Source organism: Drosophila suzukii, unplaced genomic scaffold (genome assembly GCF_043229965.1).
Source record: "Drosophila suzukii unplaced genomic scaffold, CBGP_Dsuzu_IsoJpt1.0 scf_23, whole genome shotgun sequence".
Classification (NCBI taxonomy): Eukaryota; Metazoa; Arthropoda; class Insecta; order Diptera; family Drosophilidae; genus Drosophila; species Drosophila suzukii.
Genome location: NW_027255910.1, coordinates 450,363 through 469,129, shown reverse-complemented (window position 1 = coordinate 469,129; position 18,767 = coordinate 450,363). Strand labels below are relative to the sequence as shown.

The following is an 18,767-nucleotide window of genomic DNA, read 5'->3' as shown; positions in this document are numbered from 1 at the left end:
CTGTCTGTCTGTCTGTCTGTCTGTCTGTCTGTCTGTCTGTCTGTCTGTCTGTCTGTCTGTCTGTCTGTCTGTCTGTCTGTCTGTCTGTCTGTCTGTCTGTCTGTCTGTCTGTCTGTCTGTCTGTCTGTCTGTCTGTCTGTCTGTCTGTCTGTCTGTCTGTCTGTCTGTCTGTCTGTCTGTCTGTCTGTCTGTCTGTCTGTCTGTCTGTCTGTCTGTCTGTCTGTCTGTCTGTCTGTCTGTCTGTCTGTCTGTCTGTCTGTCTGTCTGTCTGTCTGTCTGTCTGTCTGTCTGTCTGTCTGTCTGTCTGTCTGTCTGTCTGTCTGTCTGTCTGTCTGTCTGTCTGTCTGTCTGTCTGTCTGTCTGTCTGTCTGTCTGTCTGTCTGTCTGTCTGTCTGTCTGTCTGTCTGTCTGTCTGTCTGTCTGTCTGTCTGTCTGTCTGTCTGTCTGTCTGTCTGTCTGTCTGTCTGTCTGTCTGTCTGTCTGTCTGTCTGTCTGTCTGTCTGTCTGTCTGTCTGTCTGTCTGTCTGTCTGTCTGTCTGTCTGTCTGTCTGTCTGTCTGTCTGTCTGTCTGTCTGTCTGTCTGTCTGTCTGTCTGTCTGTCTGTCTGTCTGTCTGTCTGTCTGTCTGTCTGTCTGTCTGTCTGTCTGTCTGTCTGTCTGTCTGTCTGTCTGTCTGTCTGTCTGTCTGTCTGTCTGTCTGTCTGTCTGTCTGTCTGTCTGTCTGTCTGTCTGTCTGTCTGTCTGTCTGTCTGTCTGTCTGTCTGTCTGTCTGTCTGTCTGTCTGTCTGTCTGTCTGTCTGTCTGTCTGTCTGTCTGTCTGTCTGTCTGTCTGTCTGTCTGTCTGTCTGTCTGTCTGTCTGTCTGTCTGTCTGTCTGTCTGTCTGTCTGTCTGTCTGTCTGTCTGTCTGTCTGTCTGTCTGTCTGTCTGTCTGTCTGTCTGTCTGTCTGTCTGTCTGTCTGTCTGTCTGTCTGTCTGTCTGTCTGTCTGTCTGTCTGTCTGTCTGTCTGTCTGTCTGTCTGTCTGTCTGTCTGTCTGTCTGTCTGTCTGTCTGTCTGTCTGTCTGTCTGTCTGTCTGTCTGTCTGTCTGTCTGTCTGTCTGTCTGTCTGTCTGTCTGTCTGTCTGTCTGTCTGTCTGTCTGTCTGTCTGTCTGTCTGTCTGTCTGTCTGTCTGTCTGTCTGTCTGTCTGTCTGTCTGTCTGTCTGTCTGTCTGTCTGTCTGTCTGTCTGTCTGTCTGTCTGTCTGTCTGTCTGTCTGTCTGTCTGTCTGTCTGTCTGTCTGTCTGTCTGTCTGTCTGTCTGTCTGTCTGTCTGTCTGTCTGTCTGTCTGTCTGTCTGTCTGTCTGTCTGTCTGTCTGTCTGTCTGTCTGTCTGTCTGTCTGTCTGTCTGTCTGTCTGTCTGTCTGTCTGTCTGTCTGTCTGTCTGTCTGTCTGTCTGTCTGTCTGTCTGTCTGTCTGTCTGTCTGTCTGTCTGTCTGTCTGTCTGTCTGTCTGTCTGTCTGTCTGTCTGTCTGTCTGTCTGTCTGTCTGTCTGTCTGTCTGTCTGTCTGTCTGTCTGTCTGTCTGTCTGTCTGTCTGTCTGTCTGTCTGTCTGTCTGTCTGTCTGTCTGTCTGTCTGTCTGTCTGTCTGTCTGTCTGTCTGTCTGTCTGTCTGTCTGTCTGTCTGTCTGTCTGTCTGTCTGTCTGTCTGTCTGTCTGTCTGTCTGTCTGTCTGTCTGTCTGTCTGTCTGTCTGTCTGTCTGTCTGTCTGTCTGTCTGTCTGTCTGTCTGTCTGTCTGTCTGTCTGTCTGTCTGTCTGTCTGTCTGTCTGTCTGTCTGTCTGTCTGTCTGTCTGTCTGTCTGTCTGTCTGTCTGTCTGTCTGTCTGTCTGTCTGTCTGTCTGTCTGTCTGTCTGTCTGTCTGTCTGTCTGTCTGTCTGTCTGTCTGTCTGTCTGTCTGTCTGTCTGTCTGTCTGTCTGTCTGTCTGTCTGTCTGTCTGTCTGTCTGTCTGTCTGTCTGTCTGTCTGTCTGTCTGTCTGTCTGTCTGTCTGTCTGTCTGTCTGTCTGTCTGTCTGTCTGTCTGTCTGTCTGTCTGTCTGTCTGTCTGTCTGTCTGTCTGTCTGTCTGTCTGTCTGTCTGTCTGTCTGTCTGTCTGTCTGTCTGTCTGTCTGTCTGTCTGTCTGTCTGTCTGTCTGTCTGTCTGTCTGTCTGTCTGTCTGTCTGTCTGTCTGTCTGTCTGTCTGTCTGTCTGTCTGTCTGTCTGTCTGTCTGTCTGTCTGTCTGTCTGTCTGTCTGTCTGTCTGTCTGTCTGTCTGTCTGTCTGTCTGTCTGTCTGTCTGTCTGTCTGTCTGTCTGTCTGTCTGTCTGTCTGTCTGTCTGTCTGTCTGTCTGTCTGTCTGTCTGTCTGTCTGTCTGTCTGTCTGTCTGTCTGTCTGTCTGTCTGTCTGTCTGTCTGTCTGTCTGTCTGTCTGTCTGTCTGTCTGTCTGTCTGTCTGTCTGTCTGTCTGTCTGTCTGTCTGTCTGTCTGTCTGTCTGTCTGTCTGTCTGTCTGTCTGTCTGTCTGTCTGTCTGTCTGTCTGTCTGTCTGTCTGTCTGTCTTTCTGTCTGTCTGTCTGTCTGTACACGGAATTACTGTTCGAATGTCTACTGCAGGAAATTCTATTGAAAGCTTAAATGTCTCAGCTGATGAGTAGCTCCTTCCGGTTAGCCAGTTCGTGATATACTCGACTGTACTACAGTTCCAGGAAATGATCTATCACTACCCTGAAAAATTTGAAACCTACAATTGGATTTTTCTTAAATAACGTATTCCTTCACGGGTATTGCTTTATCCTGGGTCGTTCCACTGCTTAGGAGGACCTCTATACGCTTTTCCACAGGACAAATTGGCTTTTCCGCGCTGGACGTTACTTTAAGAAAATGTGTTCTACAAAAAAAAACTGAAAATTACTGGATGGTGTTAGAGAGCGATTTTCGCGGGAATTTCGGACTATATATCTCCCGATCTGAACGATCGGGCCCCACGTTGGGCGCCATTTCTGTTTTTATACTATTGTCTGCTATGTAGCGTTCAACTTGAATCCTACCGGATCTCAAGTCGCCACTCGGTATGCTGGTCGTAGAGGTCGTGCACTTCTAGCGATGCTCTGCGCTATGCTCGTCGGACTGGCGTGGGTTCTTTCTACTTCCGCTATACCACGACATAAAACAAGAAAATAAGTGCACTATCTGAAACTATTAAGATGTATCTAAATTGTTGTAATCGGCGGTACCCACTGCTTAGTTACGCCAACAGGAACAGATCTCCAATCGATCAAGGGTTAGGGAGACTTGGACGTTGTTTGCCCCCCTATTCTTTACCCACCCTTCCGTGGTAACCTTGACATCTATTAGATTACCCCTTATCTGACCTCAGATTATATTCTAATACCCCTCAAACATTATGTAGCTCCGGTGACGATCCATAAAAAAAAAGAATTTACACGATCATTTCGTAGCGTTATACAAAGCATTCATAGTTTTCATTTATTTCACAACTTAACGCGCATAACAACAAACCCTTCAAAGGTCGTTTTAGATAATCTATGCTCAGATGGTACCGTTTACTTATTGGCTATACTTCAAGATTTATATCCCTAATAAGTTATATACATATATATAGCAAAACATTGCAAGTTAAGGTGGGCGGTACGTAGTTAAGGTTAAATAGATAAATTCTTACTTATATATTTCCGGCAGGGGTTTCAGCTACCGCGGGATCCGCATCGACAATAATTAAGGCTCAAACATATTCATACAATATTCATTAAGGGTTACTCACTATCGGTACTTTACAGGAAAATCCATCGAAGCGTTCGTTGGGCCCAATGAAGCTCTCGTTGATTCCTTGAGGGTAGATTAGAACATGATTTTTTTTTTTTTTTTTTATATTCATTTATTTTATACAACTATATACATTAAAAGTGAGTTCAAGAACAGGAGTAGGGGGCCGTGGTTGCGCGGTATCACCGCAAGGTATTGCTTCGCGCAATGGTAGCCACCTAGGCTGTTACTTCTCTCCTCTCGTTATCGGTGCGACGCAGTACGCTCGCTGCGTAGGCTGCCGTCGCTTCCCAATTCGCCTCCTTCAGCAGCATGAGGGGCACAAAGGTTTCTGGCCGAACTCTTGCCCCGGTGGTCTCCGTGAGTATCTGGCGGTCATAGCCAAAGCGGCGACATTCAAAAAGGACATGCTGAGCGTCCTCGACAATGCCGCTGCCGCACTCTGGGCAACCGTCCTCCGTGTCGTGCCCGAAGCGCTTAAGGAAGCTTCGGAAGCAGCCGTGTCCACTCAGCGCCTGCGTGAGGTAAAAATCCACCTGGCCGTGCTTCCTACTTAGCCATGGCTCTATGCTGGGGATGAGCTTGTGCGTCCAGCGACCCTTGCTGGAGATGTCCCAGGCTGCCTGCCAGTTGACGACGCTCTGCATCCTGGCTCTTCTCTTCACCTCGGTCTTGGTACTGCGGTCCGCCTGTTCGCCTGCTAGAGCCGCGCGAATCTCCTTGGCCTCCCGCACCAGTTCACACAGGGGAACTTGGCCTGCGATGACAAGGGCTGCGTCGTCCGAGATCGTCCTGAAGGCACTCGAAATTCTAACGGCGCACAGGCGGTACGTCGAGTTAACACCTCGCATGTAGCTACTCACAGCAGTGGCCTCAGCCCACACTGGAGCCGCGTACAGCAACTGCGACTTGACAACAGTCGCGAGGAGCCTGCGTCTGTCCTGCTTCGGTCCCCTGGTATTCAGCAGGATCCTGCAGAGCGATCCTGTGGTTTCGCTTGCCTTCTTGTTTACGAACTCCAGGTGTTCGCGGTAGGAGAGGCGGGTGTCCAGCATGACTCCAAGGTACCTTATGGCACGCTGAGAAGTTATCGTTGACCCTCCGATCTGTATGTGCGCCGACTCCACTGCTTTCCTGCTTGAAATCAGCACCGCCTCAGTTTTGTGAGAGGCCAGCTCTAGGCCCGCCACTGCGAGCCACTCCTCCACTGCTCGAATTGCGCAGTTTGCAGCTGCCTCCACGGCCGCAACTTCCTTGGCCCCCACAACCAGCGCGACATCATCCGCAAAGCCCACAATGTCGGTGCTGCTCGGCAGTGGGAGCTTCAAAACACCGTCATACATCGTGTTCCAAAGCAGAGGGCCCAGTACCGAGCCTTGAGGAACACCGGCTGTCACCTCGTACGTCCTGGGTCCCACAGAGGTATCTAGGACCAACTCCCTTTTGCTGAGGTAGCTGTGCACTACATTCAGCAGGTAATCCGGGATGTTGAAGGACCGTAGTGCCTCCAGTGTCCTCCCCCAATCGGCTGTGTTGAACGCGTTCCGTATGTCCAGCGTGACCACTAGACAATACTTTTTCGTCCCACCTTTCCATCTGGTACCCGCGATGGCTTTAGCAGCAATATTGGTGACCCTCTCTATCGCGTCCAGTGTAGATTTCCCTTTACGGAAACCGTACTGGTTGGAAGACAGTCCACCGGCGTCCTCCATGGCAGCGTTAAGTCTTGTTGCAATGACCCTTTCGAAGACCTTGCCTATAGTGTCCAGCAGGCAGATGGGTCTATAGGAAGAAGCTTCGCCCGCTGGTTTCCCTGGCTTCGGCAGGAGCAGAAGTTTTTGGCGCTTCCACCGGTCGGGGAAGGTCCCTTCCAGCATGCACGTGTTGTAGAGCGATGCTACCACGCCCGGATGGAGGGATAGCAGGGTCTTCACTGCCCTGTTCGGGACCAAATCCGGCCCGGGTGCCTTCTTGCTCTTCAGGTTCCTTGCCGCAGACAATAGTTCCGTCTCCGTGACCGGACTTATCTGGCTCCCAATTTGTCGCGTCCATCGGGGGATGCAATGGCGGCGACCCTCTGGAAACAGCACTTGGACAATGCCTTCCAGGACCGCTGGGTCAGTAGGCGACCTGTTGCCGGCACTCACACGCTTGACCACCGTCTTGTAGGCTCTTCCCCATGGGTCGTTTTCCAGCTCGTCACAGAGCTTGAGGTAGCTCTCCCTCTTGCTGTCCCGAATCGCCAGTTTGAGTGCCTTCCTTGCACTCTTAAAGCTAGAGTTGCAGGCAGAAAGGTTTGCGGTGCCTCTCGCCCTTTGGACTAACCTCCTGGCTCGAAGGCAGGTCCTGCGCAAGCTAGCGATTTCCTCGCTCCACCAGTACACTGGCGCGTGGTGCTTCCGAAAGGTCTTACGCTGCTGCATGCTTTGGTCACAGGCTTCCTCCAGTCTGGCTGCCAATTTGTTCGCTGCTACATCTGCCGAGTCCAGCTCAGATACAGCCAATCCCTCCAGTGCGCTGGCGAAGGTCTGTGTCCTAAAGGTGTCCTGGCGGTAGGCTTTTCTTGGCCCGGTCATCGGCTGGCTTTGGCACGGTGGACCGCCAACTGTCAGCAGGATGGCCTCATGGTCGCTGGCCGTGAACACCTCGCCTATCCTCCAGAGTGTGCTACGGGATAACGAGCTGCTCGCGAACGATAGATCGATGATTGAACCGGCCCCAGCTCTGTTGAAGGTGTGCTGGGAGCCCTCGTTCAACAGGACGATGTCCAGAGACGCAATTGCTTCAAGGATGGTGCGCCCCCTGGCGTTGGTATAGAGGGAGCCCCATTCCTCGGCCCAGGCGTTAAAGTCGGCTCCGATCACCACGTTGCTCCTTCCTCTTAGGTCGCTGATCAGCTCGTCCATGATCCTGCTAAAGGACGTCAGTGATAGACTGGGGGCCAGGTAGCAGCTGTAGATCCGCTCGGACAAATCCCTCTACTGCCATCGTGTCCCGCATTGGTGGAACACTCACGCTGCAGAGCCACAGTGCAACTTTGCCTGTGCGATCCGTGACCCAATCGCTGCTGCTTTCCACTCTGTATGGCTCACTGAGTATCGCCACCTCAGAACCCAGCTCACGCACCGTCTGCTTCAGGAGGTCCTGCGCGGCCCTACAATGGTTCAGATTTAGCTGAATCAATTGCATGACGGCCGAGGTCTCCCTGTCCCGCTGGTTGTGGCTGGGCAGAGTCTGCTTCCTGCCTGGTGCCTGGTCTCCTTTCTTCCTGCCGCAGAGCAGAATAAACATGAAGGCTCCTTGCTGCACTTGGCTGCCTACCTTGGCTGCAATCGCTCCTGTCCACTAGGCTCTTGCAGTTAACTGCAATATGCCCGGATTCCAAGCATTTAAAACATCTTGGGGGGCCTGTTCTTTCGCGGATCCTGCAGATGGTCCATCCAATCCGCACCTCGCCACGATGGAGGACGGTTTTCCCCAGGGAGTAGGGCAAGCTGATCACAGCTAGCTGCGACTCCGCGTAGCCTCGACGCAGACTCCGAACTCTGATGCGCTCCGCGTCGATACCATACTGGCTCGCAATCGCAGCGCAGGTTTCCTGCTCCGTCGCGATGGAGTCGATGTCTCGTATCTCCAGAACGAGCAGTTTGGTCTCATCCGACATGGCTCGCACTGACGCTGCGTCGCCTAGCACCCTCGCAATGCTCTCCTTCATGGCTTCTGCACTTTCTGCGCTGCCTTTGGCCACCTCGAGCAGTAGGTTGCCGTTAATGGTGCGGCGTACCTTGGATACACAGCTTCCCAAGTCCGACAGCTGTTTATCTTCCCTTCGAGTCACCATGGCTAACACCTCGCTGTACGATTTCCCGCTCGCCTGGACAACGACGGCGTCGGGTCTGGCGCGACGCGTGGCCCTCGGCTTTTTCTTGACCACCTCCCACTCAGCGACCGGAATTGCGGGGCTCACAGTCTTACTGGCGCCAGCGTGCGTCGCATCTCTCTCTTGTGGCCCTTTTGCCGGGTTCTTTCGGGTGCTCCTGGAAGGTTTGGCACTTTTCTGCTGCGTTGGGCGCGTGGATGGTGGGGCCACTTGAACCACGGTTCCTCCAGCCACAGTCGGCTGGCTTATCCTTCGCCAAGGCTCCGTTTGCGCTGCAGAATCTCTCCTCCAGACAGGCGTTGTCTGCTGTTCTTTGTCGGCGCTCTGCAGGCTTCGAGAGCATTTCGCGCACACAATTGCAGCATCTTGCCCATTCACCCTGATACTGTCGTCCTTGCCGCTCTCTCTGTTCGCCTCTAGGATGTTCGTGTGAAGCGCCTTCATGCGCACGAACGTCTCCCTCGTGGCGACAGTTATGTGGCGCGCCGTCTTGTCCATCATCTTGGTGGATACCTCCTGCAGAAGCTTCCCCAGCTCCAAGAGATCCTCCAGACAGGTTGCCTCGTGGGAGGCCTTGCTCCTTTTGGCCGGCGTTGTCCTCTGCGAGTTAGCTGGGCTCGCAGGATCACGCGTCCTCTTAGGGGTATCCTTAGCTTCCTCGGTGTCTACGAACAGCTCATCGACTTGGGTTGTCGAAGGTGCCGGCGAGCGGGCGAGCTTGCTGCCCTTCTTAAATGCCGCTGCAACTCCGTCGGTCCCATCTTCCCTCGGCTGGCGGGGAGATCTTGCCACCACTGGTCTGCCCGCGAAAGGGTTTTCAGCCTCCTCCATCTCGGGCTACCCGGTTTGTTCGAGGGAGGCTCCCGCGCTGGCCACATATTTCCCCTAGGCTTACGATGGGGGATATACCGCCCCTTTTCGGTTCCCAGTGCCCCTTTTGATAGACACCGCCGCGGCGGAGGGGTTGGAACTTAGCCCGATCCTTGGCCTTCTGCCTTTTGCCGTCCCTAAATCCCGGTGCCAGAATTTGGAGAATTTCGAATATTCAAAATTCAAAAACTTTGGCTGGGCCCGCGTTTATGGCGCTTTCCAACACTATGTGCTGTTAGGCGCGGGGATCCGCGCTGTTAAACTCCTACCCCGACGTTGTTCAACACTGTAAACAGCTGATTTTGTTGTTTGCAGTGATGAGGGAAAAAACGCGCGGGTGGCAGCTTGTGGATGCTGTGCGCGTGAGAGAGAATTCGAGGTGAAAGCCTCTCACTCGATGGGCGCGGGAGAGGATCCCCCCCCTGGCCCACGAACCGACAGCAGCCTCACCAGTTTAAGACTTGGGGATACGTTCGGAGGCCCCGCCGGAACAGTGCCCTGGTACGTACCTCTAGTCCCGGAGTGTCTCGCACTATACACAGTACACTTTTTAGGTAACGACCGTCGCTACACTGACTTTAAAACGAGATAATCTCAGAGCGCACTCGACTATACAACCGTCTTGCCTCACGTCAGTTGTCAGTCCTGAGAACATGATGTATATGTATATGTGTGATGTTTACAACATTAACTTCGATGCACTTCCCGCTTACATAAGAAGCTTTTTACCTAATGGGCGTATTTAAAACTATCGTTAGAAATTTCGTATAAGCACATTTATGCAAAAAAAACTACTCAAATACAGCAAATAGAAAAAGGAGAAACTAAAAACTACGCAAAGTTACCGCCGCTGAGCATACAGCAGCCGAACCGCATCTGGCAACGCCGTGCGGCCGATGTCTCCTGTTATCTGGGCCTCATGTCCTGGTGGGGTTAAGGTAGCGGGGTATCTACCCGACTACCCGAAACAGAAACACTTCCGATATTATATGTCCGGTCCTCGAGAAAAATTATAACTGATATTCACCTCAGACTATGGTTTTGCACTATTCACTTTAGCTATTATTGTACAGGTTGCCCCTTATCGCACTATGGTACCGTTTGTCGGTCAGTTTTCCCGTAGACTTGTTTGATTTGACTATTGATTTTGGGCGCACGTCTGCTGGCCCTAGCGAGAGAAACTCAAGTGCTCGAGCTGTGCACAGAAGTTGGCCTACGTGGCTGACTACGCTTCCAGGAATCTAAGTAGGGAGCGCAGAGACGGAGAATAACGGCGTTATGGCGTGATATTTTCCGTCGTCTCGTCGCTCACACTGATTTTCGCCAGATGTTCAATCGCCGCGGCGCAGATCGTGCGAGCGAGATGGCAGACGTACAGTACAGAGAGGCGGTCCAGCAAATTCGGGAATTATGCCGCTATTTACGTTTTGTACATGCGAGCGAGGAACAACTTACAGCCAAAATTTAACCCTTATGCGTGCGTGCGTGCATTGTACCCTACAGATTCACATAGAGAAACAACGACGAATCTTTAGCCATGGGGAGGGGTGCATGTGACTAACCAGACTCATACTGGTAAAGGCAGAAGAAAAAGCAATTCGGCAATTCTCGGGTGTCGCGTGGTCAGAACAACGGCCACTGTCAACCTATTGGTAACCATACTCCGGTAGCTGGCAAAGGGCAACAGCCGGCCGTTGACTCCCAAGATAGCAGATATCAAGAAACAGTAATTCTAGGTGGAAACACCTAGTTTATCCGATCCATACCCGCAGCCAAGTAAAAGCTCTAGTCTGCTATAAAAGACCTTAGACAAATAGGGAAAGAAGAGAATCCATTTGGGTGTCTTGCTGACGGAATCCGGCAGCTTCGAGGGAAGGCGACTTTCCCTGGGGCAGTCGTCCATGGAGTCTACTGCCACAAGGACCAGCCACCATATCCAACAGTCCTTGAGGAGAACACAATTGCAGCTCGAAATAATCTTGTGTCGAACCAGCGCCGCTATTGCCATCAAAGAACGTGGAGAAGATCAACAATAAGGACAACATGCGACATACTGCGATGTTTGTGGACGCAGTATCCGTGATCTCCATGCTCCTGAAATTTGTTCAGCTGTAGGAACCATACGTTCAAAACGTAGCGACCAATAGCATACGTCGGAGAAAGTAGTGATGCAATATAAATGTGTTAATCGAGCCAACCAAAGCTAAAGTGAACTCATGCATAACCAAGGACCAATATCCTCAAATAATACAATTGGATAACAAGTGAAAATCAAGCATTCAAACATGCATTGAAATATATTTAAGCCAACCGAATCAATAGACAAAGTGCGAATCATGATAAACAATTAGAGAGGACGAATCTCTCCACCAGCCGTTGAAGAAGTCGCATGCCTCTAGCAAAATATATATATATTTTGTGTTTAAGTGAATTGATATACTTAAGAACAGCCGTATTTTGGTGCACGTATATTTATATATATATATCCAATATAGTATTTTCCCAAAGCCCAGGATCCGGAGCGTCGAGATCTCATCGCCCAGGATTTAAAGAGGGGGTAAGTTTGTCGCGACACGGTTCCTTTCTTATAAACATACATATATAAATATTCGTGCAGTATCCTACGGTTTTATAGACTACTATAAACTTTTGCAGCGGCGAGTATCAGCCTTGTAGTTATTTGATAATTGCATGAGCCCTCTGAGCGACGTTTGTAGTCGTGAATAGTCAGTATTTTGCTGATGTGTGCACCTTCATAGGTGATAAATTCGATACTCTCCGCTAAAACAATAATTGTCAATTAATTTAATTCCTATATGAAGTAGCCAATATTATGTTATTCAACACCGGCACATACCGACTATTATTTAATAAATTTATAATGTGAAAAAGAATTGAAAACCATGGCGTGCTAGAACTATAACAAAGGGGGTGTGCTGACGCGAGGAGTGAAGTAGGTCAAGAACAATGACATAACTTTCGACGGACAACCTTGACAATAGGGGATCGTATTGCGCGGCCCGCGACGATCCATTGGCACACAATTGTGTGAAGGGGAGGGAATATGGCCAAAACACAGCCCGATCGTATTGCGATCAAGCGACAGCTAAGCTTGTTGGGCAGTGTGGACTGATGACTGACGAACTTGATGACTATTATTATTTTTCCAGGCACTTTTAATATTTATTCTCGTTATGTTGGAGAGGAGAGAGGCTTACCAAGATCCCACGACCCGAATACGACGTAGCTTATGCCGGCAAATGGTGCCAGAATATCGGACGCTTCTCCCTCGGCCCAAGTCCTTGTCAGGACTCGGGCACTAATATGCCCACGTAACAACCTTCCAAAAGATAGTAACAATTATCTAGCTTTCGACGTTTTTGTAAAGGAAACGGGATTGCAGCGTATATTGAACTGCTTAGAATTTCTCTCGTAAGCCTGCCTAACATTATTCTGGATTTCCTTTCGTAGGAGTGCTAAGTTGTCTGCTCTTGCCAATGGAACAATTGGCTCTTCCAGTAAAGACTGCTGCTTAAGCAGTTGATAGTCCGCACCGTGAGTGATCAAAGCTACGCCGAACAATGGTCTATATAGAGAGCAGCCAATAGACTGGTCACACGTGGATCTTAGTGATCAGTCGTCATCTAGCTTTCTTTGCGTCCAGACGTGCTTAAAATTCTCGCTATGTTACTTCCCCGCTGTCCCGAGTGCAAAACCGATGTTACATTGGCCCAGCTTCGCGCTTCGGATGCTGTTCGCTGCTCTTCTTTGTGCCGTCGCGCCTATCATACTTCTTGCGTAGCTCTACCGGATGATGTGCTCAAACTCTTATTAAATCCAAATATACTATGGCAATGTGATAGCTGTGTGGTTGCGAATGATTCGCATTCTAAAATAGATGAATTCGATGAAAAATTGAAAGCCCTGGAGCGCTTATATCAGGGCCTTCAAAATAAATTCATGGAGGCGTTCCCCCCTAAAGATGATGCATTGCATCAGAATGTAAATCCCAAACCCCGTCTACCGAGGCCTACCAACGTAGCTGCAGCTCCCCTGTCATATGCGGCTGCTGCTGCTACGGCTTCCGCGGTCGTTGACCCTTCTAATCATGCTCTGGATATGGAGAGAGGAAATTTCATACAAGTTCGAAATAAGAGGAGAAGGAACAACAACAAGCCCAATAAACATGTTGTTGGAGTGGCTCCTAATGCTGAAGACCTTCATGTTTTGCCGACCAAGAAATTTTTGCATGTCGGAAAGTTTGCAACTGATACAGAGCCGAATGCTGTTTTAAAATATGTGTCCACCAAGCTTAAGGTGGATGCTAGTTCTCTCACTTGTGCAAAGCTTGTAAAAAAAGATGTCGACGTTCAAACTTTAAAATTTGTAAATTTCAAGCTTGGTATCCCTGATCAGCTTTACGATATAGTCTTCAAAAACGATTTCTGGCCGAACTCAGTTAAGGTCAAAAGATTTATTCATAGAGAGCGGGCCACTGTGGTAGGGGATGGAATTTTATCTAATTTGCCGGAGCCTGGACCAACTTCATCATCAAGTCAGCCGTCAAAAAACCCCTAGTGTTCGACGCCACTGGCGTCGATACTTTTGCGGGACATCGTCTGCAAGCCTTTCCTCATTTGTCGGAGTCGTTTTCGCAACAACATCGGCAGCTGCTTGCGTTTCTCACTGCGCTCTCTTCATCTTCTGACTCTCTCCTAACGCACCATCAACAACATCAGCCGGAGCTTTTGTTGTCCACTTTGTGCGACATTCGCCGTCCGCCTGGCTTGAATATCGGCACGCTCCTCGGAGTTGCGCTCACATAATTTTCCGTGGCTCTCCTGATGCTTCATCAACAACATCAGCCGGAGCTTTTGTTGTTTGCTTTGCGAGACGTTCGCAGTCCACCTGGTTCTAATATCGGCGCGCTCCTCGGAGTTGCGCTCTCATCATCTTGCGCCTCTCTCCCGTTGCACCGTCAACAACATCAGCTGGAGCTTTTGTTGTCCGCTGTGCGCGACATTCGCCGTCCGCCTGGCTCTAATATCGGCGCGCTCCTCGGAGTTGCGCTCTCATCATCTTGCGTCTCTCTCCGGAAGTACCTAGAAAATCGGGTGGATTCTTACTCTTCATCGCCTAATAGTTATGCGCTCTCCGTCTCTACCTTTCTGACGTTCGACTTTCTACAACAACTCTCTCAGAGTGCTCTCTCTGAAGGTGCTCTTTGGAGATGCTTTCGCCATCAACAACAACAATGGACTGCGGCTGCTGTAGTACGTTCTCCCTCATTATTACCAGGAGTGGATTCACCTGCGTGCAGTTATATCTTGAATGCTAATATTGACTGCCCACCTAATATTTGGAGCGCCGATCACCAGCCTATTCGTATCCGTACCACTACTTTACTGAAGGTTCTTACAAATAATTTTATTAATTATGATAAAATCCCAGCGAGGCCTCTTACGGATTCGGGCCATGATGCTGGACCAGTTATTGATAGCATGACCATGGATGACCGGATATGCGCTAACACTACAAATTTCAATATTTATTTTCAAAATATCGGTGGTATGCGTACGAAAGCTCAATCCCTTTTCCAGGCAACGTCTCATGGTGATCATGACGTCATCATTTTTGTTGAAACCTGGCTCAACATGGATTTCTTCGATAATGAATTCTTCGATACAAATCTTTATCATGTGTTCCGTAAGGATCGAGATTCCGTTAAAACACGATGCTCCAGAGGTGGCGGAGTTTTAATTGCTGTGCGGCGTGAGCTGCGTTGCATTGCTATTCGTCTCCAGAACGAGGATTCTCTGCTCGACCAACTCTGTGTATCTCTCGCTGGTCCTACGGAAACAATTTTCCTGACAGTATCATACATACCCCCAAGCAGCAGCTTTGATTTATATAAAGCGCATGTTGACAACATTGCCCACCTATACCAGGAGCTGGAAGATGGCCAATATATATGTGTTTTGGGCGACTTCAACCTATCTTCGCTCGTGTGGGCTCATGATCTTGAGTCTTCAGCAATGGTTCCCAGTAATCTGCATCTTCCCCATGAAATCTTAGTCATCGATGAGCTTCTTAGTATGGGATTAGTCCAGATTAACCATGTTTTTAATAACTTAAATAAGCTTCTAGGTCTAATTTTTGTACACCCTGATTTATGCCTTACTCTATGCTGCAGCGATAATCCTCTAGCCGCGTGTGATGCTCATCACAAGCCCCTATTAATCTTAATTACTTGTTATATTTTCTCACCAAATAATTCTCGCTTGCCTCTTACCTATATTAATTCTAGCAGTTTAGATTCTATCCGTAGTGATATTTCTAATATCAGATGGGCGGAAGTCCTCTCGCATGCGGATGTGAATACAACCTATGAAGTTTTTATATCTTTTCTCTCTACTATTATAGGCAGATATGCTAAAACTAGAGTTCAAAGTTCTTATAGACTACCATGGTACACACAAGGACTAAAAAAATACAAAAATCTCCGAAATAAATTCTATAAGCGCTACATAGAAAGCGGTGAAGCTGCCGACTTTGATCGGTACAAACAACATAAGCGTGAGTTTGAGTTCCTCAATAAATTCTTATACAGCCAATATATTGCTGATATAGAGTGTAAACTAATTACCAATCCTAAGTCATTCTGGCACTTTGTCAATTCTAAACGTACAACCTCCTACTTTCCTTCCCATATGTCATATGAAAGTCTTTCAGCTTCTTCTGATATTGGGGTCGCTAATCTATTTGCTAAGTACTTTGTATCTAACTTTGAACCGAGCTCGCTGTGGAATGACGATGATTCACTCGGTGCCATTGCCACGTTGCTAAATATTGGGTGCTTAGATGTTACTGATTTGGACTGTCATATGGCGGCTGAGAGTTTTAACGACTCAGGAAAATTAGACTGCGATGGGCTTTCTCCATTTATTTTGAAAAACTGTATAGGTGTTCTTTGTGAGCCCCTAAAAATGATCTTCAACAAGTCTCTTTCCACTGGCGTATTTGCGCATAGATGGAAACTTGCCACAGTTTCTCCTATATTCAAGTCTGGTTACAAAAACATTGTTTCAAATTATAGGCCAATTGCAAAGCTAAGTAATGTTTCAAAAATGTTTGAACGAATTGTAGCTAAGCAGCTAACTTTTCTTGCTGGTCGGATCATCAGTCCTAACCAACATGGTTTTATGCCTGGAAGGTCAACTACCACTAACTTAGCTACGTTTAATCTTTTTTGCATCCACTCGTTTATCAGTCATCATCAAGTTGATGTAGTCTACACCGACTTCGCCAAAGCATTTGACAAAGTCTCCCATAATGCTTTATTGGCAAAATTGCAGAAATTGGGATTTCATTCATCAATATTAAATTGGTTTAAATCTTATTTAGATGGGCGGGTTTATAGAGTAGAGTGCAATGGTGTTTTCTCAAACCCGTATGTGGCTACTTCTGGCCTTCCTCAGGGAAGTGCATTGGGTCCGTTTCTATTCATCATCTTCATTAATGATTTAAGCTATTGCATAACAAATTCTGAATTCCTGTTGTTTGCGGACGATCTTAAAATATTTAGGTCTGTGAATTCAATCTCCGATAGTGAACTTCTTCAAAATGACCTAGTAAAAGTGGGAAATTGGTGTTCTCGTAATAAGTTGCCTCTGAACGTGTCAAAATGTTTCTACGTTAGGTACAGCAAACGATTAATTAATGTCCTTAGCTCTTATTCCATTAGTTCCCATGTTCTTTCCTTAAGAAATGAATCACTGGACCTAGGAGTTATGTTTGATACCAAATTTACTTTCATGGATCACATAAACTACATAATTCCAAAGGCATACGCTATGTATGGTTTTGTAAAACGAAATTCCACGCAATTTAAAGATCCGTACACGAAACTAAGCCTATTTTCTTCGTTCATTAGGTCCAGATTGGAATATGCTTCGTTTGTCTGGAGTCCGACTGGAACTACACACATCAATCGTATTGAGCGTGTTCAAAAAAAATTCCTATCTTTTGCCCTTCTTTCTCTAAACTTTAATGACCCGGTTCCCTCTTACTCTGCGAAATGTCGTCTTGTGCACCTTTCTTCCCTACAAGATCGTAGAACAACTAGCGCACTAGTTTTTATTTGTGACCTGCTGTCCTCCAAAATAGACTGCCCTGCATTGCTGAGTAGCATAGGCTTTTCCGTACCTGGTAGGTCTTTAAGGTCATTTGAACCTTTTTTTATTCCGGCATATAGAGCTAACTATGCTTTTAATGAGCCTCTGTGTAGAGCCTTGTTCTACTGGAACAAACTTCCATCTCACATGCGGCTGGACCCATGCTCCCCTAGGGAATTAATTAAGAAAACCCTTTACAATTACCTTTCGTCCCTTAGTATTTAGTTTAGTAATAGACAAGTAGCCAGTTAAGGTACCAACTGTTGGCGAATAAATAAATAAATAAATAAATAAATAAGATATGGCCGAAAGATGTTAATCCCATTCCCTTTGATCGTTGTTCAGATATGACCATACGGCTGATAACAGTGACCTGTTCACTCTCTCAGCAGCGTTTGACTGGGGAGAATAAAGTGCAGTATAAATGTGACGAATGCCTAACTCAGTCAAGAACGCGTTAAAGTAGTTTGCTTTAAACTGCGAACCATTATCGCTGACTATAACGTCTTGCATCCCGAATTCGTCAAAGATGGTTTTAAGCATATAATCCTGAATAGCAGCAGAGGTAAGCTTTTACCAGTTTTACTTACTGGAATGATCTCACACTATAAGCAGGCCGATGTGTCCATCTTTTGTGCGGGTGTATGGACCAAACAAGTCAATATATAGCCGTTGATAGGGTCTACAAGTTGGAATATGCGCACCATGGGTGCGTGAAGTGTATAATTTGGCAAATGTCGCACTGTCGAATGTAATTTCTTACACTAGAGGCTAGCTCTGGCCAATAAAAATTTCGCAAAAGGCGTTCGATTGTTTTTTTAATAACGCCTTAAGAAAAAAATACGCTGTCATAGGCTTGTTTGAGAGCGTCCATTTGAAGCAGCTTAGGAATCCAGATTTTCACGATTGATCTTCCTGCTTAGGGATTCCAGTAGCGTGTTCTGTTCTTATATACACAAAGGCTCTACAATTTTAATATCTGAGAATATTTTTGGGTTGTCGGGTATTTTAGCTTTCCAACGAGCTAACCTGCCAGAAATATTTTGCTGACGCCGAAGCCATAGTACTACAGTCTACTATGGATGTGACAACCTCGAACTCTTGTAACTCAAGATAGCATCTAAACTTAAGGTAAAACGTTCGATAAAAATCAGGGTTTTGCAGAATAGATGCCGATGTCAACAGAGTGTTTAATGTGTCCATCGCTATTTGTGCCTCCTCAGTCCGAACGAATTTTTCTTTGTTGACAATACTTGGGTGATAGGTAACGTGAGCGTTGAAAAATTATGTATAAAACGCATATACCAACCAAAATACCTAAAAATTCACGTAGCTGTTTTAGATTCAGTTAAGGATACACGAGATTTAAGATGGATCAGTACAGATTCCACTATTACGTATCACGTAGCCCAAATAGTTAACGCTTGTTACACAAAAGTGGCTTTTGTCAATATTAAGCACCAAATTAGCTTTTCTAAACTCTTCAGCTAAGCGAACTTAATCAGCAAAATGCGATGAGAAATCATTAGATACGACGCAGACGTAATCATGGGATAATAGTATCCATTCAGCGGCACATAATAGAAAAGGGGTTACCCAAGCCAAATGGCATTACCTTAAATTGGTAACTTGGTACTCTAAATGCCCTCGAAGGCATCGCCTGTTTGCCAAAAACTGTTTTTTAAGTCCAGGTTGGAAATATTATTAGCTTTACTATTAACTAAAAAATATGCCGTCAATGCTCGGCATCGAGACATAGTCGTATTTTATTCGGCCTAACGACGAGTCTCGTTGGATAGCTCCAAGCGCTGGTCGAAGGTTCTATCACATCGAGAGACTGCTGGACTTACTGTATAAAATCGTTGTTTCACTGGTGGAGCCTTTTCGGTGTCAATGTGGTGCTTAATTAACGTAGTTCGCCCCAGACCTTGTGAACTATTTGGAAAGAGCTGCTTAAGAATTTCTAGCTGTTGCTTCTGAACATTAGTTAGCGGAAGGGCCTTACTCTGATTTTCTCTTGTAGTGGTATGTTTTACTTCTAGTGC

General features: G+C 47.4%; 1 protein-coding gene across 1 annotated transcript; it reads right to left on the bottom strand.

The window, feature by feature from the left end:
• Positions 1 to 6,711: 6,711 nt before the first annotated feature.
• Positions 6,712 to 8,509, bottom strand: LOC139354803 (uncharacterized). The gene is made up of 2 exons (XM_070999046.1): positions 7,195 to 8,509; positions 6,712 to 7,124 (listed from the first exon to the last, which is right to left on the bottom strand). The coding sequence occupies exons 1-2, from the start codon at positions 8,507 to 8,509 to the stop codon at positions 6,712 to 6,714; spliced, it is 1,728 nt and encodes a 575-aa protein (XP_070855147.1).
• Positions 8,510 to 18,767: the final 10,258 nt, after the last annotated feature.